General features: G+C 39.2%; 1 protein-coding gene across 1 annotated transcript; it reads left to right on the top strand.

Annotated features, from left to right (window-relative positions):
* Nucleotides 1-2,480: 2,480 nt before the first annotated feature.
* Nucleotides 2,481-26,135, top strand: NAA30 (N-alpha-acetyltransferase 30, NatC catalytic subunit). Its single transcript, XM_043920020.1, has 5 exons — nt 2,481-2,641; nt 2,914-3,679; nt 8,525-8,648; nt 10,760-10,815; nt 22,693-26,135. The coding sequence occupies exons 2-5, from the start codon at nt 2,915-2,917 to the stop codon at nt 22,828-22,830; spliced, it is 1,083 nt and encodes a 360-aa protein (XP_043775955.1). The 5' UTR covers nt 2,481-2,641; nt 2,914; the 3' UTR covers nt 22,831-26,135.
* Nucleotides 26,136-26,443: the final 308 nt, after the last annotated feature.

Genomic DNA, 26,443 nt, shown 5'->3' with positions numbered 1-26,443 from the left:
CTTTTAAGGCTCAGTCATAAAAAGTAACATGTTTTTTACCTGGCTTGGTCTCAGTCTTGGTCTCTCTCTCTCTCTCTCGGCATACTTGCCCTCGAAACTCAGCCATCAGGTTGTAAGGAAGCCCCAAACCAGTCCATACTAAGAGACAACACGGTCTACATTAAATCAAACTGAGGCCTCCAGCCTGCAGCCTCCAGTCAGCATCAAACATCAATAGGAGAGTGAAAAGTTTTCAGATGATTCCAGCCCTCAGCCTTTGGCTCTTCTGGGTGGGGCTCTGTGCATAATAGAGCAGAAAAAGTCATCTCTGTTGTGCTCTGTATGAATTTTTGACCCACAGAATCTGTGAGCTATATAAATGATTGTTTCATACCACATTGTGGGGGTAATTTGCTATGCAGCCACAGTAATGTGAAGAGTACCAATATAAGTCTATTTCAAATGATACAGAATGAATTGTACTGACATACTCAGATGATTTGGAATTATTTATTCCCTGGTAACTCAGCCAGTAAAGAATTTGCCTGCAGTGCAGGATACCTGGATTCAATCCCGAGCTCGGGAAGATCCCCTGGAGAAGGAAATGGCAACCCACTCCAGTATTTCTGCCTGGAAAATCCCATGGCCAGAGGAGCCTGGCGGGCTACAGTCCATGGGGTCACAAAAGTCGGACACAACTTAGTGACTAAACCATCACCACCACCATTCCTACTATAGACAAGGCTAAAATAAATAAGTTTCTGCGTGTCTATTTGTCCACATATATATTTCTTTTTAAAAAAGACATGTTTATTATTTTGCTGTGTTGGGTCTTAGTTGTGGCACACCAGACCTTCATCATGGTGCCTGGGCTTCTCTCTAGTTGAGGCAGGAGGGCTTAGTTGCCCCTTAGCATGTGGGATCCTATTTCCCTGACCAAGAATGGAACCAAGATCCCCTGTGTTGGAAGGTGGATTCTTAATCACTGCATCACCAGGGAAGCCCTATAAATGTATTCCTATACAAACCAATAAAAGAGTTAATAAATACACATAATATATTTAGGACAGTGCCTAGCCCAAGTAACACATTATGTTATTGTTATTATTATCACTATAGGTTGACCTAGATTGTTGTTGTTTAGTCTCTGAGTCGTTTCTTTTTTGTGACTCCTACCAGACTAGTCCACCAGGCCCCTCTGTCCATGGGATTTCTCAGGCCAGAATACTGCAGAGGGTTGCCATTTCCTTCTCCAGTGGATCTTCCCAGTCCTGGGATTGAGCCCACCTGTCCTACATTGACAGGTGGGTTCTTTACCACTGAGCCACCTGGGAAGCCCTTGTCCTTCTAGATAGGTGAGTTTTTCTTTAACATCTTTAGTGACAGGGAACCTAACAATTTTATCCAACAGCTATGCCACACCGTATCCTATTTTTTTAGTTTAGATTATGGCAAAAATTACAGTCTGAGAATTATATCTCTGAAAATATTCATCTATTGCACATATGCCCAGCTCTACTTTCAGCTTAAAAAACTTAACTTGCTCCGTGTGCTGGTGCGTCACACTACCTGCGCTCCTCTTAGAACTGAACTTAGGACTGAACATCGCGGCTGTGGACCAGAGCCCAAAGAGCAGAGCCTAGCGCTCTGGCGCTGGGGGCAGTTCTTTTCCCTCTGCGTCCGCACTGGCAGATCACTTGGCAGAGGGGGCAGAGCGGAGCGGAGGCAGGTTCAGGACACCTCTTGGCCGGTGCTTCTCACCTATCACCATTCGGTTTACAAGTTTAGGAATGTGCTTCTTAGCCATTGTCATTCTCTTTCAACATCTCTAATTCTTCCCCAGGTGTGTTTACAGCTGCCGAACACCTGTTAATCCCATTTACTTCCAATCTTCCAGGGCTGGGTGAAAGGGATAAAGCAAGGAGGAGAGAGGAAAAGTTCTACCTGTCAACTTTCTCTTGTCTCGAAGAGGCAAAGACTAAATTCACGTTGCGAACGAACCAGGTTTCATCAGTCATCCCATATTTTTCACAGTTTAAACTTTTAAACTTTCTCTCCTTTTCGGGGATTTTTCCTCTCCTGATTGCTCCATTTTTAAGGGACACGGGTAACCCTCCCCCTACCCCCGGTCAGAGCAAAGGTTAAACGTAGTACAGCTGAGGAAAAGCATTTTTAGGAGACTGGTCCAAGGCCGGGGGAGCAGGCCCAGAGCGGGCGGGCTTTGCGGCAGCTTCGTGGGAGCGCCTGTCTGGCCCATCCTTCCCGGGCTCCGAGCTGCAAGGTCGGAGGGCCGAGCAGCCCGCAAGGCCGAAGATAGTGGGTTAAGGGCTGGTGACTCCCAAGCCCTCTGCAACTTCCCTGCCCTACAGCCCCACCCACCAGCACGCAGCCGCCATGGGGCCGCGGGAGACACCTTCGCCCCTCCCCTTCACAGGTCACCTCCCTCCACGCCCCTTTCCCTCGGCCCGGCAGCCGGCAGGCAGGGAAGTGTCGTAAAGCCAGGCCCAGGAAACTTTACCCGGGGTAACAGCCGAGGCGCTTTACGGCGACGGCGGCTGAGTGTGAGCCTTGGCGGCGGCGGAGGCAGCCGCGGCGGCGAGGGAGGCGGCGGCGGCTGAGGAGGAAGAGGAGTGGCGGCAGTGGCGGCGGGGACCTGTGCGGGGTGAGCCGCGCGGAGGGGACGGGGAGGGGCCGCGGGTGACAGGGCTGGCGGATGGGCGCGGGCGGACGGGGACGGTGGCCGGCTGAGCAGCTGGGCGGCGCTGAAGAGACGGGGCGGGGGGTGGCGCGGAATTGGGGGGCCAGCTCTGTTAGGGACGGTTTCTGCCTTTGTTTCCCCCCCCCACTCCCGCCGCCCCCTGCCCTCGGCTTCCTCTGCTCCGCGCTCGTCCGCCGGGTCTCATGGCCTCCCCTCTCGGTCTGTGTCGCCTCTAGGATGGCGGAGGTACCGCCTGGGCCTAGCAGCCTCCTCCCACCACCAGCACCTCCGGCCTCGGCGGCGGCCGAGCCCCGCTGTCCTTTCTCGGCGGGGGCCGCCCTCGCCTGCTGCAGCGAGGACGAGGAGGACGACGAGGAGCACGAAGGCGGCGGCTGCGGCGGGAGCCCGGCGGGCGGCGAGGCGGCGGCCAAGGGGCATCCGTGCCTCCGCTGCCCTCAGCCGCCGCAGGAGCAGCTGCAGCTCAACGGATTGATCAACCCCGAACTGCGGCACCTCCGGGCGGCCGCCTCCCTCAAGAGCAAGGTTTTGAGCTCGGCCGAGGCGGCCACGATCGCGGCCACCCCCGACGGGGGCCCCAGAGCGACTGCAACAAAAGGAGCCGGGGTACACTCGGGCGAGAGCCCCCCTCACTGCCTCCCCAGTAATGCAAGAACTGCGCTCCCCAGCCCGGCAGAGGCAGCGGCGGCGAGCGATCCCGCGGCGGCCCGCAATGGACTGGCGGAGGGCACGGAGCAGGAGGAGGAGGAGGAAGACGAGCAGGTGCGGCTGCTGGCTTCATCCCTGACCGCAGGCTGCAGTTTAAGGAGCCCCTCAGGCCGGGAGGTTGAGCCGGGGGAGGATCGGACGATACGTTACGTCCGATATGAATCCGAGCTACAAATGCCCGATATCATGAGACTGATCACCAAAGATCTGTCTGAACCCTACTCCATATATACCTATAGATATTTTATCCACAACTGGCCACAGCTGTGCTTCTTGGTAAGTGGATGGAATGAAAAACGGGTGAACCCGGCAGAGATCCAGGCCGTGCGGGGCAGGGAGTGTGAGGGCTGGAATGTCAATGTATGTATTCTGCATTTCATAGTATTATACATGATGTAAAGTGCGTGTATACACTCCTACGTATTTAATGAAACAGTATGAAAGGTAAGACTTCGTGATCCGGGTCAACTTGATACTGATGTAAATGCAGTAAGCTAGTATAATGCATGTTGGGGGTCTCGTATCCTGTTTACACTAGCTTATCATCATGTTTAACCGTCTTTAATTATCCTCCCTCATCCTCAAAGCACTTTGCAATCATTTAATTTGCGCATGGTTCTGTTCAGATACAGGCATTATTAATCTCTCAATTACAGCCATAATCAGGGAAGAGTGTATGCATAAACATGTTTTGGTGAACATGATTGTCGGTAAACTTGCTGTGGCCACATTGGAGAATTAAATCTTACAAGCATATTCCGTAATTACGGAGATTGTTTCCTTTTACTTCAACAGGACAATTAGCAGTTGTAGCCAGCCTGCTTTCTGGTGCAGAGTTGCAGAAGGCGATACTAACACTTCTGGTGGTTGAAAAAGACTCCCGAAACTTGAGCAAAATACCCTTTTTGGGAGTGTAGGAAACTAAGTGTGAAATTGTTACTAATCTATAATTTTTTTTTAAGAAGTTGGTCACAGGTATGTCTAAATGCTAGTACTAATGCTGGCTTGTGTGAAATATAATTGACAAATTTTTTACTTACATCTGAGTAAGAAAGAATTGGCTTACCAAACAAGCTGAATATGTATATATATTTTAACTTACATAGTACTGGTAGTACCGATAGTTTCCCAATAATATTGACCAGTTTCAGTCTGTATGAAATCTTTCACCTAAATATCGACTACAGGTATGTGCTTTGTATCATGTGCTCACAGCATGTTGTTTCCATTGAATTTTATTGAAGAAAGGCAACATGCTTTTAATGAGTGTTTTATGATATGTGAAGGGAAAAGCCACTACCATTATTTATTGTTTAGAATTGACTTACTTTCACTTGTTAATTGCTTGTAAAATGCTCTGACCATACTTTAGAAATCTGTCTTTTTGATTCCGTAGCTTGGTGGTAATCTGAAAATGTAACCTCTGTAATTGTTGTAATGGTAGTTGTGCTGTTTTCTGCATTCACTTCGCTAAACTTCAGTGTAGTATGTTTGTTTAAGCTGGGAGCTATTTTATATTCTACAAAGCTACTTGTACAGGATTCTAACTGTTGCATCAAAGTAGAAGTTCTAAGGCATGTCTGTGTCAATGAATATGGGAAAATGGTTTTCATAACATTATAAATGTCATTATCAAATCCCATTATAAGTGCTAAAGATTGTAGATTGATTGTAAGTAACTCACAAAAGCATACAGTTTAGTTACACTTTAAATTGAAATGGTGTGTGTGTGTATTTTTGTTAATTCCAGAAGATAGTTGTGTATGTGTGATAGTCAACTTTTGAGTTCTGGTATTACCTCAACTTGTCTGCCATTTTAGACTGATAAACTGAATGTTAGTAAACTTTAGTTTGATTATACATACACTCCTCCCAGTTCACCAGCTAATTGAACTTTAACCCTTAATAGCTAATTTGTTTAACATTAAATTCTGACTATGTAGAAATAGTGATATACACAGTAGTTGACCTGTAAGATTTACTAATGCAAGTGTGAAACTGGAGTATTGAACATAAAACAATGATTAAACAGTCAGACCATTTGGAACTGGGGCCTTTATATTGTAATTAAAAAATTTTTAATTTCTCATGAGAACTAACTTAAAACAAGTATAAATGTATGTTTATTTCAAGTCATACCATTTAAAAACTATAAAGGATCCCAGATATAATCTAAGTTCAGCCTCTTTTTTTTTTTTTTTTTAATGAAAAAAATGAAAGACCAGAGAGACTTGAAATGTTCAAGTCTCCAGATATTTTGTGTCCAGAGATATAAAGCTGGAACCCAGGTCTCCTGGCCTCTCATAATGAAAACAGCTAAGAACTTGAGAAATGACATACTCTTTTGACTAATTCAGCCAAGATCCTGTGTCCCAAGTTATGCTTCGCCAAGGAATAGTTGTCCTTGCGAACATCAAGTTCAAGAGACTAGAAGTCTCCAGAATATTCCTGGTTTCCTTAAGTAACCTGCAGTGGATCAAATGGAGTATGTAAGGTTGTTCCTTAGAAAATCACCAATCCTTGACCATATTTGACTAACAAAAATGATGGTTTTTAATGAGTTTCCTAATAATTATAATGTGAAAGTATGGTACTGTACAAATAGGAGGCACTATCATTTTCTCTTTTCTTAGCTAATTTACCTCTCTTTTGAGTTCATGGTATTTTCAGTTGTTGGTGCCTTTTTGAACTTCTTACCAGCGGTATTCTGTAGTACTTCTGTTATTTGTTCTAAATTTAAGTTTCCACCTTCTTCTATTTTGCTGTTTGTGGTATTCTGGAATTTGGGAATCTATTTCACACAACTTGTGTTTTTCAAGTTCCATAGATTGATAAGCATTTGACGTTTTAGAGTTAAATTTTAATCTTGCCTGGAATTTTTCAGTTCTCATCCTTGAAAAAAATGAACACATTTTAATAGCAAGAGTTCCAAATGTAGATACAAAGCTTTTTTTCTGGAAAAATTGACATGCAGTTTATTGATTTTTGTGTGTATATTCATCAACAGTTTGTCAGGAGAAAATACAGCATTTACCTTCCTCAGTACCAACATCTTATTAGTAACTATGTATCATATATTGGACTTTTATTTTTAAATGATGTTTACAGTTTGATTTTTTTTTCCTTCAGATTCTTGATTCTTAAGAAATCAACCTAGCCCAAGAGTGAACTCATATGATACTTTGCTAATTACTTTCTTGGTCAGAGGACAAAGAAGATTTGTTTGAAATGGCTATCCAGTTTGAAAGTATTGTCTAGTTGTGTGCTAGTGGTTTTAATTTTTCCTCTTTTGAATGGTTTATTAACTGTGAAATCTAAGTGTCCTACAATTTTGTATCATAGATTTGTGTAGATTTCCATTTCCCCTAGCTTATGAGGTCAGGCCAAATTTTCTTTAATGTACCATCTCATCTCTGACATATACAGACAGACACCACACACACATATATTTGAAGTAAGTTTTATCCAAGTCAGAAAATGCTGTTCAAACAGGCAACTTTTGTATATATTTCAGTATTTAGTACAGAAAAAAATTTTATTTTCCAAAAGAATTTTGAAAGAGCCAAATTGATTTATCATGAATAAAAATAGCAATAACAATTTTAGAGGTTTACTGGCCCCAAGTAATTTTGCATTGTGTTGATAAAACAGAAATGAATTAATGTGAATTGTTGAATTTAATATTCTTTCAAAGTAAATCAGCTGCAATTAAAATAAATCAACTACTTCAATTAAATAAATAAAATTGATATCCCTTCAAAAGAATTTTTCTGACCTAGTTTAGGCTTGCGTGAAATGGATTAGAATTATCTTGCCTAAAGATTTCTCCGCAGTTGGAAAAAAGGCTTTTTAATCAATTTACAGAATGATGAACTAAAAACAAGTCATAACAAATTCAAGATAAAAGAAGTATTAAGTATATGTTGGGCTTTGCTTATTGATTTTTTTTTAACCCATTCCTGGTTTTTGTTGTTGAAATCATTTCTGAAAAATTAATTTTATTTAGAGATGATTTGAAACTTTCATTTTTTATTAAAACGAGGGCTCTTTATATAAGCACGGTATTTCTATCTGACATATTAAACAGTTGGATCTGTTGCCCTTTTACATTTACCAAAATATAGTATTTAACTGGAACTTCTTGTCAGGGATGGAATGCTGGAAAAGCATATTTTCATTGGTGATACTGGCACTTTTAGTGAGAATGGAGGCTGATTAGCTTTTATTTAATATATAATCTCTGTCTGGAAGACTGTACATTTTTATTGAAATAGGAAGCTCTGTAAAAATTAAGCTTTTACTTTAATATGAAACTTTTGAGTTTCAGATATTCTATGAGCTTTACGGTAATGACTCACACTGTCAGGAGATCCTAAAAATGAGACCATCATATATCTAGTTTTTATAGTCCCTCAATAACAAAACTGCTGAGTAGGATCTAGGGAATACCTTAAAAAGAATCCTTTTTCTGAAAATCTTTTAGGTTTTTTATTTTCCTAATCAAAATCTAACTCTTCTATTCAGGTATGAATGTCTTCTATCTGTCCTTTGCTAAAACTTCATCATGATTAAATATAAATTTGTTGTATAAATTTGTTGATAAGTTTCACACTATAATATCTAATGAAAAGACTTTTTCTTAAAAAAATTATTTTCAGGTCTCCTCTTTCTCAAATCTTAAACATATAGGTCTTTATTGCAACTGATTATAAGTGCCTCTTATAAAGTACTTGAATGTTTATCATGTGGAAATTTATATTCACCCTATATAATGATAGGCTTTAATAATGAGTGTAAGAAATTCATGTTGTAAAGAATGTAGAAAGATTTTGAAACTAGAACATTTGAAGGAGTTCTGGGATTTAGATTTCTCCCATCCAAGTACTAACCAGGCCCGACCCTGCTTAGCTTCCGAGATCAGACGAGATCGGGCGCGTTCAGGGTGGTATGGCCGTAGACTGGGATTTAGATTTCTGAAATTTATGTGGTTGCTGTCGCTAAAATTCTCATTATTTCTTCCTCCTCCAAAAACACTGACCAGTGGTTGGTTGCTCTTTTCCTGGGTAATTGTGCAGTACTTAATGGCAATGTATTCTTTGTAACTGTTTGTTTATTTTTAAGGCCATGGTAGGGGAGGAGTGTGTAGGTGCCATCGTTTGCAAGTTGGATATGCACAAAAAGATGTTCCGCAGAGGTTATATAGCCATGTTAGCCGTGGATTCCAAATACAGGAGAAATGGCATTGGTAAGAAAAATATTATGTCAAAAAAAGAATGCCTAAATTATTTTCATTTTTTTAAGAAGCAGACGACTTAAATGTAAATAGTATGTAGAAATGAGCATGAAGCTGAGAGAAGACTATTGATTGCTTTTGTTTCAAAATATTTTCAAAATGTTTTTAAAATGAATTGTTTCCTTTATTACTGTTTAATTATTTGAGAGATTATCTTTCTAACAATTACTAGGTGATCAGTTTTCACCTCCAAACATTTTTTTGGTCACATTCAAACTGTATTGTATTGAGTTCTACAGTTATTAATAGCATTATTAGGGTGCTTGATAACAGTGCTCAAGTCTGTACTTGGGTTATGGGTTCAACGGTCTTCAATCAAGGCAACATTATGGAGAAATTACCATTATTTCGTACTAATCACCAAACATTATATTAGCAATTCGGGGAGGTCCAGAAGAAAGCAGAATTGTTTGTTACTGATATTCCCAAACTTCCTGGGCTACCTTTCCTGGTATTTTCAGTTAATCTTATACTCATGGTTTATAATGGTCATTAGAATCATCTGGGTGGTTTACAAACAAATGCTTAGGCCCCTCCCCTTAAGAATCTTGTTTGTCCTGTTAGAAGTAGGGCTGAAATTTCCCCAGATGTCTATGTTGTCAGCCACTTAAGAACCACTGTCCTAGAGTCTCGGACCTACTGACTTTGTTCAAAAATGTAGGAGCAGGTAGACAAGCTCTTGTCTTAACATGGCAAATTCTGAAATGTTCTGAAGCTAAGTAAGCATTCATGAAATAAGATTTGATGCCTGTGCGTGCATGCTAAGTTGCCTCAGTAATTTCAACTCTTTGCAACCCCATGGACTGTAGCCTGCCAGGCTCCTCTGTCCATGGCATTCTCCAGACAAGAATACTGGAGTGGGTTGCCATTCCCTTATCCATGAGATCTTCCCCACCCAGGAATTGAACCCAGATCTCCTGCATTGCAGGCAGATTCTTTACCACTGAACCACCAGTATGTAATTACTAGTACCTTTTTCACTGACAGTTTTGTTTTTTTAAGCTACTTGTGAGTGAAAGTGAAGTCGCTCAGTCGTGTCTGACTCTTTGCGACCCTGTGGATTGTAGCCCACCAGGCTCCTCCGTCCATGGGATTCTCCAGGCAAGGATACTGGAGTGGGTTGCCTTTTCCTTCTCCAGGGATCTTCCCTACCCAGGGATTGAACCCAGGTCTCCCACATTGCAGGCAGACACTTTAACCTCTGAGCCACTATATGAGTGGCTCTGTTCAATTTAAGACTGGTTTGCACAGTCTGAGATGTCATTATGATTAGGTTTACTTAATACATAATAGGTTTAACCAACTTTTCTTACAGTGTTACAGTTTGCCACTAAGATTTTTAATGAATTGGACTTATTGTATAAGCCAAGTTTGCATCTTTGATGTATTAACAAGAGCTGATAAGGATTCATGGCAAATGATAGGCAAATTGTCTGGCTACTTCAGAGGGCAGAAACCAGTGCCTTGAGGATTGCATCTTGGCCCTTGAACATGTTTTGTATGGCCCATGTAATGGGTGCTTGCTTGTGTACATGATTTGAAAATTTAAGGGAGTTCCTATAAAATTTGGATTCCTTCTCTTAAAATTAGATCTGGCATTTGTTTTCCTTTTAATGTACTAAGTATATCTGCTCTAAACTAGAATATAGACACAGCACTGAAACCATCTGGTGTGCCCAGGCATACTATAGTGCCCAAACTATAAGGTTTGTAGGAACTAACCCAGTATCTTGGGCCCACTTTGGGTCACAGCAGTTCTTGTATGGTCTTTGGCAAGATTGGTTTAGAGGTCACGCAGTGAGTTCTTGCCAGCTGAAGGAGTTCCTGGGTTGTTCTGGCCGTATCTTGCCTTTTTCTTGGAATAAAATAGCATTTACCTCTGAGAAAAGGATATATATCAGGAGATAGGTCTTTCAAAAGGAAACTTATTGCTATGCATAGTTTCTGTTGGGCCTCTCAGAATTATAAATATTATAATATATAATGTAAATCATAAATAATTTAGGTATCTGTAAGAAACTAATTACATTTTTACTTCATTAATACTCAGCTCTGTATTCTAGGTACTAACTTGGTTAAGAAAGCTATATATGCTATGGTTGAAGGAGACTGTGATGAGGTAAGTCTTCCTAAATGTTTAAGACCTTTTGTCCTGGGCTATATTCTACTGGGTATTTATATAAGTATCCCAAGTAAATCATACTGTAATTTCATTGCAGACTATTATTATATAAATATAACTTGTGCTGAAAATTATATTCCATTTAAAAAACACATGAACTTTGATTCTATAACAAATTTTAAGATGATAATAGGAGCTAAAATTTAAAGTCAAAATATAAAGGTAAAATTTTAGATATTTTCAATAAATAATTGGTATTCAGAACTCCAATTTGTTATCAGTCAAATCATTTAAGGTAGTTCTTATTATAAACCTTACTGTAATGTACTTGCATATTGGCCTTGGTTTCTCTCTAAATAATAATTTTTTTTTCCCCTGTGGGTCAGCGATCAGCCAATATGAAAAACATTTCACATTTGAAAAAGCTTTCAGCATTAAATAATAAGGCTGGAGGGGGGAAGACAACCACTTTTTAAATGCAGAACTACCTGTATATTAACATAAAAGCATCTTTTCTCTTCAACTTGTCTGTAAAGCCTTATGTCAGGTAGTTTCTTTGTATGCTGCAGCACTGCGCTTTACATATGGTAGGTTCTCAATAAATAATGGCAATGGTTGGGAATATTAAGATTTACTATTACATAATGTGGAAGGAAATAAGTATAAACTAGGGATGTATGGTTATCTTTAATATAATAGTGGTGACTAAGAAGTACCAGAGTTGTATTGTGCTAGTAATTTTGTGAGTAGTACTTCTAACACTTGTCTTTCTTATTGGAGGGCAAATGTGCCTTGGAGAGTTCTCAAAGTACTTGAAGTTAGGTAATTTTTTTTCTCAGACTGATGCCATTAAGTAACTTATTTTGGTTACTTTTTTTTTCAAGTGGGTTTTTTTGGTACAGAATTTATACACAAAGCATTAACCTTTATATATGTGTGTGTGTTTGGGATGCAAAGTCCCCTTTCCCCCCCATCTCTTCAACTCTTCATCGTTCTACTTGGAGCTACTATTCATCTTGCAATTTGCATCTTCCCGTTTTCTAAGCACACTTGAAATATTCCCACTTTTTTTTTATGCAAATGAAGTCACAAGTTATTACTCTGTAATAACTACTTTTTCCACTTAACAGTATCTCACGAACAGGATTCCGTGTCAGTACAGATGGACTGCAGAGTTACTATTCTCACACTGCTTGTCCACTTCTGTAGTTTGTAGCCTGACAGATCCCATTAGATGGTGGTTGTATCAGAAGGCCTACAAACATTGGACAGCACAGGGAAGTCATCCTGGGATTTACGGATATTTAATTATTTTACCCCAAATAAGAAAATTCACACATGATGAAGGATCTCATATTCACAGCTTTTAATCACAAAAAGTAATAGGTGCCATAACCCTGATTATTTACATCACTGGTAACTAAAATGTGAGTATAAAATTAAGTATAAATTTTTTCATGAATGTAGGTCTAATATGGACTATAGCTATGTTGGCTTAGATGGTTCATCAAGAAGAGAAGTTGGGCTTCACAAAAGCTGTTCAACAGTTTGTATAAATCTTTGGGATGAAAAGACCATGTTTTGCTCCTTTACTGAGTAATGTGGTTCCCAGTGAACAGAGATGTTATAAGGAGGGAGTATTATGTTCCTTATGAATAGCTGTTTCTGATTTATCCTAGTTCTACCTGTGAGATAGGTAGTATGCTTTATCTTAACTTATCAGATGTTTAAATAGTATTAGTTTTTCTTTGAAAGTTCTGAGGAATGATGAGATTTTGGTTATACTGTTGTAGTTTCAAGGTTAAGTCCTGAATTAGTGATACATTTTATGGTAGAACTATTCACTGTGAGCCTAGGGTTCTAACTCTGATTTATTTTTCTTACTCTTGAAGCAATGGGTTTTACTCAGTCTTAGAATGAAATGGGAATAGTTCCATGAACTTACTTCTGTTGTATGATTTTTGCATTTTAAATAGCTCTGCTTCTGGTTTAGGGTACTCTTCTATGGCTTAAAAAGATTGGTTATCTGTGTCCCATATTGTCCAGATAAAGAATTTGCTGTAGAAAGGGACAGAACTCTTGTTTACTCTTTATTAGGCTTTCCCTTCCCCTTTCATTGAGTTTTAAACCACATAAGCAGCAAACTCTTCTATCACTTTTTCCATTCTAACTTTTGATGGTAGTGTGTTTGTTGGTTCTACTTCCTTATATTACCATTTCATCCTGTTTGGTTTGGTTTTTTTCCCCTCCACTCCAGTGTAACTACTTTATATTTGCTAGACCCGGTAGTTTCTTCGTCTTCCCCTGCTTATTAAAAAACGTCTCAGTCTTTTAAAACCCAACTCAAACATCAACAACTTCTTTTAAGTTTTCCTTGATCCATTTGGACAGAATCAGTTGGCACCTTCCATGGTTTTTATGACCTCCCTTTCTGTAATACTTACTGTGCTTACGTTTACTTGTTCAGAGTCTGCCTTAGACACAGAGCAGAGATACCATTTCTTATTTACTGCTGTATTTTTAATGCTTAGTATACAGCATTTGTGATAGAGTACATGGTTCATAAATATTGGTTGAATGATTAGTCCTGTGCTTCACCATCTTATCTATACCTCTTTTGGGGGAGGGGGGAACTTTTGAATTTTGATTTGTGTAATTAGTTTTTAACTTGTCTTTCTGTCTAAGCTTTCTAGCTTTTTCTTATTTTTTTTGCACATAAAAATATATCTGCAGGGTTAACCAGTTATTAAAATACCTTTTGGTAAAAGCAATTTTATATAAAAATAGTCTTGTATATAATTCATTGTTCAGAGGAAAACTTTGAAACTATAATTTTCCAAGGATACAAGACTATAAAATAACCAACTTGTGATTTTACTTTCATTAGGTTAGGCCAGCCTTCATTTCTCTTAAAGTTAAGAAACTTAAGTGTTAAGAAACTTTGACAAATTACCAGAAAGACATTTGGGAAGGGTTTTAAATTACATTTTCTACTACATAGGTTGTGCTGCTATTTTTTTATTCTTAGAGATTTTTTAATCTATGAGCCTTTTAAGAGAAATACATTTGGAAATCTCTATGAAGCTTTATTGTACACATCCAGTCAATTTTTACTTTCCTTCTGTTTGCAGAATTTATGACCTTGAGTCATGTTGCTTTTGGCTGCCACTTGTCGTTTTAAGATAAATTCAGAATAAATTAAACTGAGGTTAGTTGAAATGTAGATCTGTACATTTCACAGTAGAAATGTAAATCATGCTTTTGCCCAAATTACAATATTACCCTTCTGGTCTGATAGATCTTTCCATTTTGCCATTCTATGACTTTCCTAACTGTTTATATCAGAATTAGACATGTTTAAACAGTCTAAGGAAAGATTTTTTTCATTTTCTGTATATTTGGAGCTGACTAAAAAGTTATAGCATCAAAAAAAAAGAAACAGGTAGATTCATTACTTCACAAACAAGAATTGCATTATGTATGTTGCTAATCTGGCTTGAATTTGGTTACTTCCTTATGTGCTCTGGCTGCCAAATGTTTAGTAGCTACTAGGACAAGCTTCTTTGGTTTGGTTTTACATTAGGGGAAATAATAAGAGTATATACAGATAATATATATGAATTTTTTTGTGTACCTAAAATAATGAACCCACATGTGGCCATTTACTTTTATGCACTTTTAAATTTTTTAGATTTATGGTATGGTTACCATCATATTAATATTCAGAACTAACTCATAAATGATGAAAATATATTGGAATCAAAATTTCTTAATGGAGTTTAGGAGTGCAGTGTGTTAGTTGACCAACATCTTATTTCCTCCTTTCCCCAGCCCCTGGCAGCCACTGTCCTACACTCTCTTCTATTAAGTTTGATTGCATTAGTTTATACATATAAGCAAGCTCATGAAGTATTCACCTTTCTGTTTTGACAATTCACTTAGGGCAGTGGCTTCTAGGTTCACCCATGGGTGTCCCACTGGCACGGTTTCAGTTTTTAAGGCCAAAATGTATTGTGTGCGTGTGTAAGATATATGCCCTCCAGGTTCACTTGTGTGTATGTGTGTAAGATATATGCCCTCCAGCTTCACGCCTGTGTGTGTGTGTAAGATATATGCCCTCCAGCTTCACCTGTGTGTGTGTGTGTATAAGGTATATGCCCTCCAGCTTCACTCATGTGTGTGTGTGTGTAAGATATATGCCCTCCAGCTTCACCCGTGTGTGTGTAAGATACATGCCCTCCAGGTTCACGCATGTGTGTGTGTGTGTGTGTAAGATATATGCCCTCTAGCTTCACCCGTGTGTGTGTGTGTATAAGATATATGCCCTCCAGCTTCACTCGTATGTGTGTGTGTAAGATATATGCCCTCCAGCTTCACTCGTGTGTGTGTGTGTGTGTAAGATATATGCCCTCCAGCTTCACCCGTGTGTGTGTGTGTGTGTGTGTGTGTGTAAGTAAGATATATGCCCTCCAGCTTCACTCGTGTGTGTGTGTGTGTGTGTGTGTGTAAGATATATGCCCTCCAGCTTCACCTGTGTGTGTGTGTAAGATATATGCCCTCCAGCTTCGCCCGTGTGTGTGTGTGTGTGTGTGTGTAAGATATATGCCCTCCAGCTTCACCGTGTGTGTGTGTGTGTGTGTGTGTGTGTAAGATATATGCCCTCCAGCTTCGCCCGTGTGTGTGTGTGTGTGTGTAAGATATATGCCCTCCAGCTTCACCGTGTGTGTGTGTGTGTGTGTGTAAGATATATGCCCTCCAGCTTCACTCGTGTGTGTGTGTGTGTGTAAAGATATATGCCCTCCAGCTTCACCCGTGTGTGTGTGTGTGTGTGTGTGTGTGTAAGTAAGATATATGCCCTCCAGCTTCACTCGTGTGTGTGTGTGTGTGTGTGTGTGTAAGATATATGCCCTCCAGCTTCACCGTGTGTGTGTGTGTGTGTGTGTGTGTAAGATATATGCCCTCCAGCTTCGCCCGTGTGTGTGTGTGTGTAAGATATATGCCCTCCAGCTTCACCGTGTGTGTGTGTGTGTGTGTGTGTGTGTAAGATATATGCCCTCCAGCTTCACTCGTGTGTGTGTGTGTAAAGATATATGCCCTCCAGCTTCACCCGTGTGTGTGTGTGTGTGTAAGATATATGCCCTCCAGCTTCGCCCGTGTGTGTGTGTGTGTGTGTAAGATATATGCCCTCCAGCTTCACCGTGTGTGTGTGTGTGTAAAGATATATGCCCTCCAGCTTCACCCGTGTGTGTGTGTGTGTGTAAGATATATGCCCTCCAGCTTCGCCCGTGTGTGTGTGTGTGTGTGTGTAAGATATATGCCCTCCAGCTTCACCGTGTGTGTGTGTGTGTGTGTAAGATATATGCCCTCCAGCTTCACTCGTGTGTGTGTGTGTGTGTGTAAGATATATGCCCTCCAGCTTCACCTGTGTGTGTGTGTGTATAAGGTATATGCCCTCCAGCTTCACTCATGTGTGTGTGTGTGTAAGATATATGCCCTCCAGCTTCACCCGTGTGTGTGTAAGATACATGCCCTCCAGGTTCACGCATGTGTGTGTGTGTGTGTGTAAGATATATGCCCTCTAGCTTCACCCGTGTGTGTGTGTGTATAAGATATATGCCCTCCAGCTTCACTCGTATGTGTGTGTGTAAGATATATGCCCTCCAGCTTCACTCGTGTGTGTGTGTGTGTGTGTGTGTAAGATATATGCCCTCCAGCTTCACCCGTGTGTGTGTGTGTGTGTGTGTGTGTGTAAGTAAGATATATGCCCTCCAGCTTCACTCGTGTGTGTGTGTGTGTGTGTGTGTGTAAGATATATGCCCTCCAGCTTCACCTGTGTGTGTGTGTAAGATATATGCCCTCCAGCTTCGCCCGTGTGTGTGTGTGTGTGTGTGTAAGATATATGCCCTCCAGCTTCACCGTGTGTGTGTGTGTGTGTGTGTGTGTGTAAGATATATGCCCTCCAGCTTCGCCCGTGTGTGTGTGTGTGTGTGTAAGATATATGCCCTCCAGCTTCACCGTGTGTGTGTGTGTGTGTGTGTGTGTGTAAGATATATGCCCTCCAGCTTCACTCGTGTGTGTGTGTGTGTGTAAAGATATATGCCCTCCAGCTTCACCCGTGTGTGTGTGTGTGTGTGTGTGTGTGTAAGTAAGATATATGCCCTCCAGCTTCACTCGTGTGTGTGTGTGTGTGTGTGTGTGTAAGATATATGCCCTCCAGCTTCACCGTGTGTGTGTGTGTGTGTGTGTGTGTAAGATATATGCCCTCCAGCTTCGCCCGTGTGTGTGTGTGTGTAAGATATATGCCCTCCAGCTTCACCGTGTGTGTGTGTGTGTGTGTGTAAGATATATGCCCTCCAGCTTCACTCGTGTGTGTGTGTGTAAAGATATATGCCCTCCAGCTTCACCCGTGTGTGTGTGTGTGTGTAAGATATATGCCCTCCAGCTTCGCCCGTGTGTGTGTGTGTGTGTGTAAGATATATGCCCTCCAGCTTCACCGTGTGTGTGTGTGTGTAAAGATATATGCCCTCCAGCTTCACCCGTGTGTGTGTGTGTGTGTAAGATATATGCCCTCCAGCTTCGCCCGTGTGTGTGTGTGTGTGTGTAAGATATATGCCCTCCAGCTTCACCGTGTGTGTGTGTGTGTGTGTAAGATATATGCCCTCCAGCTTCACTCGTGTGTGTGTGTGTGTGTGTAAGATATATGCCCTCCAGCTTCACCCGTGTGTGTGTGTGTGTGTGTGTGTGTGTGTAAGATATATGCCCTCCAGCTTCACCCGTGTGTGTGTGTGTGTAAGATATATGCCCTCCAGCTTCGCCCGTGTGTGTGTGTGTGTGTGTGTAAGATATATGCCCTCCAGCTTCACCCGTGTGTGTGTGTGTGTGTGTGTGTGTGTGTGTAAGATATATGCCCTCCAGCTTCACCGTGTGTGTGTGTGTGTGTGTGTAAGATATATGCCCTCCAGTTTCGCCCGTGTGTGTGTGTGTGTGTGTGTAAGATATATGCCCTCCAGCTTCACCCGTGTGTGTGTGTGTGTGTGTGGGTGTGTAAGATATATGCCCTCCAGCTTCACCCGTGTGTGTGTATAAGATATATGCCATCCAGCTTCACCCGTGTGTGTGTGTGTGTAAGATATATGCCCTCCAGCTTCGCCCGTGTGTGTGTGTGTGTGTGTGTGTAAGATATATGCCCTCCAGCTTCACCCGTGTGTGTGTGTAAGATATATTCCTGTATGCCTTCCAGGTTCACCCATGGTTGACCCACTGGCAGGATTTCTGTTTTTAAGGCCAAAAAAGTAGTCTGTGTGTAAGATACAGCCAACTTTTTCTTTACCCATTTGTTGGATGTTTAAGTTGTTTCCTTATTTTAGAAATTGTGATAATGCCATCATGAACATGGGAACCTTTTTGAGGTCCTGATTTTACTTCCTTTGGTAATATACCCAGAAGGGTGATTGCTGAATTGTGTGATAGTTCTTTTTTAAATTTTTTGAGGAACCGGCACACTCTTTTCTATAATGACTGTAGCAGTTTACATTCCCACCAACAGTGGCTGAATTACTTAAGTAACCAATAATAAACCTGTTACATGTTAACAAAATAACATACATTTTATGGTAATGTACAAGATGACTTAAGTTTTTTGTGTTCAATAATTATATGTTCAACATTTTTAGTTTTTTCACTGGAAACATAGTTTATCTATGAGGCAGAGGCTGCCAGGTGAAGAGCAGAGTAAAATGGAATTATTTAAACTAGAAGGATTTTTGGTTGAGTAGTTTGGCCTAGTTAAAGAACTGGATATGAGAATCCTGAGTTCTAGATACATCTTCTATCAGTATAGTTGTGTGATTGTAGGAAGGTCATTTAACTTTTCATAATCTGTCTCTTTGTCTCTGCAGTGTGATGGTAAAGGGATGTGATCTAAAAGGGATGTTATGAAGAGAATAGAATTGTTTATTCAGCCCTGCCTCCAGGACTCCTAGCCAGTAGTTTTAAAAAAGTCTTTCTAAACTGTAGTGGTTTGGCTCATCCTGACGGTGGTTTGTTCCTGAGAGAATCTGTAGAACTTCACTGTAACCCTTTTTTTCTGTTCACTAGAATTCAACTTGGTCAAGTTTCTTTAACATTAAAATAACCTTTGGCTTCCTATGTAGTATTCCCATGATGCAGACTAGATAATTTTATAGGAAATTTCCAATATAAGCCCAAATTCTGTTTTTGTGTATTTATAAAACTCGCTAATTAAGTGTTACAAAGTAGTTACTTTTTTGTGGAATTTTCTGTTGTGTCAAATAATACATGATTTCTTTGTTCATAGAATGTGAGGGTGCTGAGAGAATCTTTTCATTTTAATTAGGGTGTTAGTCCTCTCTTTAATGTTTTGTTATAAATTGGGCTTTATTTTATTAATCTGTTAGAATGCTAACAAACCTGAATTCAGCTCTTAAGTTACACCTCAAGTGTGTATTTATGTAGTTAGCCTCAGCTGTTTTGAATATTTTAGATTGCTAAGTATTAATGAATATGAACTTGGATTCCCTTTATTATGTAGACCTCCCATTTGCTGCTTTGTTTTACTTTTGGAAACAATCAGAGTTACAGAAAAGTGGATACTATTAAGTTCTAGTTCACATTTTCAGTCTCGGGTCTATTTTTGTTCTACTGGTGACCTTGAGTTTCATTCCCTTATAAGTTAGAGATACATCTATTTCATAGGGTTCTTGAAGACAATCACGTTATGTCAGATGCATGTGATATGACATAATGCATGTGAAATGCTTCGTGTAGCACTTAGCCTTCAATAAATAGTATTTTTTTTAAACTGTCACTCTCCTTTTCATTTCTGTGAAATCAGTTCTGAGTTGTTGCAGTTTTATTGCTTCTCATATTAATTGTTTTGATTTAACATTTTAGCTGTAATTAGGTGCTGGCCTGAAACAGAATTATAGGGATTACTCAAGAGAATAGTTCAAAATTGGTAAATTGCATTATCCAAACAGGAGTGTTCCAAACGGAGGATGGCATACATCACTGATGGCATATATCACTGGCATACATCACTGTTAAATTATAGTATTTTAAGAGCAAAGAGTAGTTGTTGACTTCTTATTCTCACCTTAAACCAGTTTGCTTGCTATATAACTTTTATTTAAGGCCTTCTTAGGAACATCTTCCCTTGATCCTGAACTGTGAATTGCTTGTTTTTAGATCTTTTTAGAATTTGGATTTAGTGTGTGATTTGCCTTCATGAGTTTTTTTGCATAGGTAATTGCCTCAAGATAATACTTTTTCTTAAAGTACTCTGGTCATTTAAAAGCTTGACAGCAAAAAAAAAAGTAATAAAAGCTTGACAGCACATTTGTTTGTTTCGTATTTGTGTAATATATGTAATACAATGAAAAGTGCTAAGGACGTGTATAATTAACAAATGTTTAGGAGCCTTCCGTGTGTCAGGCAGTATGTTAGGTGCAGACGAGATGGCTGTGAATGAGGTACCCATGATCCCTGTCTTTGTTGAGCTCACCAGCTGCGAAAGATGTCATAGCTCATCAAACAGGACAAGCGTGCAGGTGAATGAGGAGCAGAGCAGAGTGCTGTGGGAAGTCTGAAGGGAAAGAGACATTCTACCCAGTATGGAAGTGACATGCTAAAGCCAAAAGCAAGAATAGGAGAATGGGAAGAACATTCTTCCAGACAGAGAAAACTGCTTATGTGAAAGGTCTAGGGTGGAAAAATGAATGGTGAGTTCTAAAAACTGCAAATTTAGTGTTGATCATGGTGAGGAAGGGGTGGGGACCTAGAGCACACTTGTGTGTGTGTGTGCTCAGTTGTGTCCGACTCTTTGCGGCCCCATGGACTGTAGCCTGCCAGGCTCCTCTGTCCCTGGAATTTTCCAGGCAAGAATACTGGAGTGGGTTGCCATTCCCTCTTCTAGAGGATCTTTCCAACCCAGGGATCACACCTGCCTCTCTTGTGTCTCATGCATTGGCAGGAGGATTCTTTACCGCTAGCACCACCTGGGAAGCCCAGTTATTAATAGTAGGATAGGTGGAGGCCATATCTTGATGGATCTTTCAGGTCTCTTTAGATTACTGTTAGATTGTGTACCCTTTCTTGAGGACAAAAGGGAGTCAATAAATGGTTTAAGCAGGGGATTAACAAGAGCATCACTCAGAATTTGAGACCTTAAAGCTAGGAGGTAATAGTTGATGGCAGCTTAGACTAAAATGTTATCAACAGGGGCAGAAAGAAGAGGATCAATTTGAGAGAGATTTAAGAGATAAAACTGAAACAGTGCTTGGAGTATTATATGCAAGGGAGTGGAGAGGAATGAGGTACAGAGATGACTCCTAGGCTTTAGGTTTGAGGCATTCATGGATGGACATCTTGTTACTGATGTGCAGAACTGTGGAGAAGTTGGTCATGAGTTTTTTGAATATGATGAGTTTTTTCTCATATCTGTTGCTTGAATTCTTGTCAGTTTTTTTTTTAATAGCTTGTGATAGAACAGAAATTCATGGGCTTTGCTTGGGCCTTTGTTTAATTATACTTTGCCCTTTTTTTCCACTCTAAACACCAGTGGGTTATGACATCCCAACAGTAACTGTGGCTCACTGTGTTGATTCTCAGTGAGATAGGTTGAGAATCAATAGAAAGGCAAATAGAGCTATGTATGTAAAAGATACATAGGGAGGATGGGTTAGAGGATACTTTGGTAGAGGAATATAGAAGTAAAGTAGAAGAACATCACATAATATTCAAAAGTGTCAGGTCTTCATTGTCAGGGCCATTGTTTCAGTAGTATTTAAGAAGACCTAGATAGAAGTTAATAGCAGCAGCAGATAGAAGTTAATACTTGTATTCCTCTGTTAATATTATATTGATATCCATAATGTATGGACAGTGGTTCTCAGAATGTAGTCCTCTTACCAGCAGCATCAACATCACCTGGCAATTTTTTTAAAAATGCAGATCCTTGGGCACCACTCGAAACCTACTCAGAAACTTGAGTTGAGATGCAGTCTGTTTTAACAAATACTCCAGGTACGCTAAGTGTTGGTATCTTTGATCTAGTTTTGGCAAACTTTCTCTGCAAAGGGCCTGATAGTAAATATTTTAGGCTTTGCAGACCACAAGTCTCTGGTGCAACTGCTGATATCTGCAGTTATATTGAGAAAGCAGCCAAAAACATTGTGTAGATTGGTGGACATGGCTGTGTTTCAATAAAACTTTACAGAAACAGGCAGTAGGCACATTTGGCCTGAAAAGGTCTTTGCAGACTTTGGTCTTGACTCTAGATAAATGCGGTAATTGTCACCAGGATAAAGAATGACATATTAATGAGAATGTAGGAGTTGGAGGTCAGTTTGAATAGTTTCAAGTACTGGTTTATTTTCTTAAACCTTTGATTGTTGATTTTTTTCTTCATCTTTTTGTCACACTACTTTTCTTTACAAGAAACTAATTCATCATCATTTTAATATAAAACATATTTCTCATTGCTAAGAATTCCGAAGTGAACTTGTTAGTCGTTCAGTCATGTCTGACTCTCTGATCCCATGAACTGTAGTCCACGAGGCTTCTCTGTACATGGACATTTTACAAAAATCAATAGAAAAGATGATGTTCCCAGTTCTCCCACTTCCCTTGCCCTGAGCGATAATTAACTTTTACAGTTCTGACACTTTTTCTGGATTCTTCCTGTACATCATTAGTGTTTATGGCTTTCACCATCAGTTTTAAAACAATTAAATGTAGTTTGTTTTTCTTAAATATGTGATCATATTGTTTATAAGTGATTTGTCAAATTATGAAATTATAAATTAGTTTCAAATATATAAAATTGTAACTTAGTTTTCTCTTTTTATTTTGAAGGTTGTTTTGGAAACAGAAATAACGAATAAGTCTGCTTTGAAACTTTATGAAAATCTTGGTTTTGTTCGAGATAAGAGGCTGTTCAGATACTATTTAAATGGAGTTGATGCACTGCGACTTAAATTGTGGCTGCGTTGAGAAACTGACATCAAGGAACACCTTTCCAACCATGCAGACTCGACCTTTGCATGCAATGCAATTTGTACAGAATTGCTTTGCAGGTGGATTTAGTGATTTCCATGCAGCTCTTATCTGTCAGTGTCTCATTTGAGTGTCGCACAATATTTGTTGCACTTTGGCATGGCGCATTTCTTCTGAATTAAAAGAGATTGTTTTAAACTTAAAGAGTTCTTTTGGTACCAACAAGATGTGCCAGTTGATAGCCAAGATTTGTTTGTTCATTTGAAAAGTCTGCTGACATTATTTACACAGTGATAATTTTATTGCAGAACCAGGATGTGGAACATGATTTTTGTTCCTTAAAAAAAGCCAATGTAGATTGTAAAAATCTCTGAATATACTAACATTTCACATGAAACCTGCCATAGTTTTTCTGAGGGGGTGGGGGAAAAGCTTCAATTTTAGGTTTTATTTTTTCAATATTAAATTTTCCATTCTTGAATATTGGTACCTCAGTGATTAGTGAATTAAAAAATTGTTACGTAGGGTTGGGTGTGTCTTACAATGAGTAAAGATAACAAATTGCGTCTGCCAGTGCCTGTGTAGATAAGTATATTTGTCTTCATCTCTATAGTTTTTGAATGCATGCTGTCTTTTCCTTTTCTTTAAGGCCTTTGCAAGCAAACTTGTTTTTATTTAAATTCTAAATTTGATAATAAATTATTTCAGATTTTTATAATTTGGATACTTTTTCCAGGTGAGTGACAGAGTGGTTTACTGTAGAAGTCCCTTCTTATCTTACAAGTTAAATCTACTTGGAGTATCTTTAAGAAATGACTCAAAAGGGATGAGAAAAGTTGATGAAGCCGGGAATTGCTGGGTTTTAGATGCACTTTTTTTGAGCGTGAGGGAATTTTTGGAAAAGAATAGAAAAATTAATGTAAATTGGTATGATTTTATTTAATCAAAATTATTGCTCAGCTGTGAGGAACAGCTTTTACAAAGTAGTTGGAACTTTTTTCCCACTTGGTTTGGATTCACATTGCTTCCACTTTAAATGCTTTGCTTTTGGTTCTTGGTGTTGAAAATAAATTTCGAGGTGCACTGTATCTGTTTTAAACTGATTTTATTTTCTTTTCATTTATTTGTGCAAATTCTTGGGGGAACTTTGCTTAGTTCCCAGAAAACAAAAGGGAGACATGGAAATTTTTTTTTGGAATGAGTTCTGTGGGTTTTCTTAATAGCCATCACCATGTTCATTAGTTATATTTTGTTTCAGCCAATCTGTGCAGTGTAATAAATTTTAAAGTTGATTGCTTTCAGTTGAGTTAAGAGACCTGTGATGGATAATTTATTTGACTGGAAAACCTAGGTACCCATTTAAAAAAAAAGATTCATTCTCTGTGAAAAATGTTTTGTAGGAATCTATTGTTTTTTCATTAATTTGCATATGCTTTTCTTCTGCTCTAGAATTTGGTTTGAATTTTATTTTATGGCTATAATTACTGTATTTTTTAAAAACCCTACCTCCATTGACAGTTGGTAAAAGCCCCCTTTCAGGAAAGTTTGTTGCCTTTTTTTTAAAAGGAAAGCTGCTCCTTGCTCAGTGTAGTGTCTTGAAAGTGAACATGGTAACAAGTACTTTTAAAATAAAGATTCATAAATTTGGTGAAAATAAAATCTTCCTGTTGATGGGATCATTTATATTAATAGTTCCTTATTTTTAATGAAAAACTTTTTCTTTCCATTTTGTATTGCTCTTGAAAGTTTAATGGGCAGAATACTTGGTTACATTAAAAATATGAAGACCACACGATACTCAGCTTTCAGGGTGACCGTTTTGAGTATGTTTTTGCTCAAACTTCATTTGGACTCGAGCACTTAGAGGAATATCAATTATAATGATGCTTCTGTCATTCTTGATATGAAGGGAATTGAACGAAGTATATAGTTAGTACTTTCACTGTCAAATTTTATCTTACCACCTTACGTTTGATTTGCTGGTTCATGGGTAATGAACCATTTGCTGGTTCATGGGTAATGATTGTTGATGAACATACATTTGCTTGACTCACTAATAAAGACAGTTCTAAAGTAAATACATGCTTGGTTTTTAGCTCAGCCATTAATTTTTTGGCAGGTTGTCAGTGAAACCATCACTACTGACCTTTTCACCCAGAATTGGCCAATTTTGCTGAATTGACTGGGTGTTTTAATTGGGTATTTTAAACATGAACTTAGCCATGTGACTGAAAAGTCAAATGGTGGTTGTATTGTTTAGCTGGTATATGTTGAATATCATTGTCTACCTTGTATCTTTAATTGGCTGTGCAAAAATTGTTTACTTAAGTGTACTGAAATTTTCTGTAGCTGATAACCCAGCACCAAAATTAAGTCTCGAAGTATCATCAAATGAATTTTTTATATTGGGTGTTCATCTTTCTGACATAATCGTAAAACGGTTCCATTTGAAATTGATAGAGTGAGTTCACTTGGCTAAAACTGAGCAAAATTGGTGCAACTTTCTTTTAATGGGGTGCTGCCTCTTTAAGACTGACTGTACTATCCACTGACACTGGTTTGGCAGTTGGTACTGCTGAACATTTTTATACATGCTACCGTGAAGCTATATATGTTAGTATTAAAGAAGCTAACGGGTATACTACCATTTTTGATGTGTGGGCTGATTATAATTTCCCTTACATGAGGATGAAACTGCTCTAGAGAAGTCCACAGATCATAAACCAGATAGTAGTTTCGAATCTGAAGCCAGCAAAATTAAAAAAAAAAAAGTTACTATTAAAATATTGGTTTTAGTATTTTCTGCCTCTTCCCCAAAGTACCCTCCCCATTTGCTTGACAAATCTGTGTAAAGTTTGTTTGTCACATGTTTTAACTTTACCTTGCCCTGTGTTATGGTATTGGCTGACATGTATAAGACTGGATGTGTATATTTATTATGGTGTCTAAAAATCATGAAGTTCATCACTTTCCAGGAGCATAGATAAAAGCAAATTGGTAGTGCATCAGTTACTTTTCAGTGCACCGTGACATCACTAGAATGAGTGCTATATTGTTACAGGGCTTTCAGGTTTGTAAAAACATAACCATAAATTATATGGACGTCAGATATGAGTTGAGTATCTATAAAGTATCACGTGTATCTCAAAATATTGGACTGCTGTTTGATGACTGGATATTGCTGCATAATTTTCTTCTATTGTCCCATATCCTTTTGGAGAGAGAGATTTAATGGGATTTGAAATGTGCAAGCTGTCTCAATAAGATGCAGTCAAATAAAGTATGGTTAAGTTGTGTTTGCATTTTTCTTTTAGATACAGCTGTGTGCATTTTATGTTTGAGTTGTTCTACCTACTAAGAAGTTAAAAAAAAAAAAAAGGCAAATTATTCTGTTCCCCACTTCCTGCCTTGCATCTAAGAGTTATTGGAAGAAGTTACATACAATTGTTCTCTCTCTCACTTTGCGTTCTGACAAAGTAAATGTGAAAATAACAACATGAACTTGATTTTCCTAACAGTATTCAAAGTTAGCTCGTATACCAGCTATCAGTACAAATGAGAGCATTTTTGCATGCATTAAGCCAAAACTTACTTTTCTGTCCTTATTCTG

This window comes from Cervus elaphus, chromosome 12 (genome assembly GCF_910594005.1).
Source record: "Cervus elaphus chromosome 12, mCerEla1.1, whole genome shotgun sequence".
NCBI lineage: Eukaryota > Metazoa > Chordata > Mammalia > Artiodactyla > Cervidae > Cervus > Cervus elaphus.
This window is presented reverse-complemented; position numbering and strand designations above follow the sequence as displayed.

Excerpts from the sequence above, each read along its gene's own strand:
- NAA30 (XM_043920020.1), top strand. The coding sequence starts at position 2,915 with ATGGCGGAGGTACCGCCTGGGCCTAGCAGCCTCCTCCCACCACCAGCA. Across the intron at positions 8,649-10,759 it reads ATACAGGAGAAATGGCATTG|GTACTAACTTGGTTAAGAAA; the intron begins GTAAGAAAAATA and ends TCTGTATTCTAG. Across the intron at positions 10,816-22,692 it reads TTGAAGGAGACTGTGATGAG|GTTGTTTTGGAAACAGAAAT; the intron begins GTAAGTCTTCCT and ends TTTATTTTGAAG.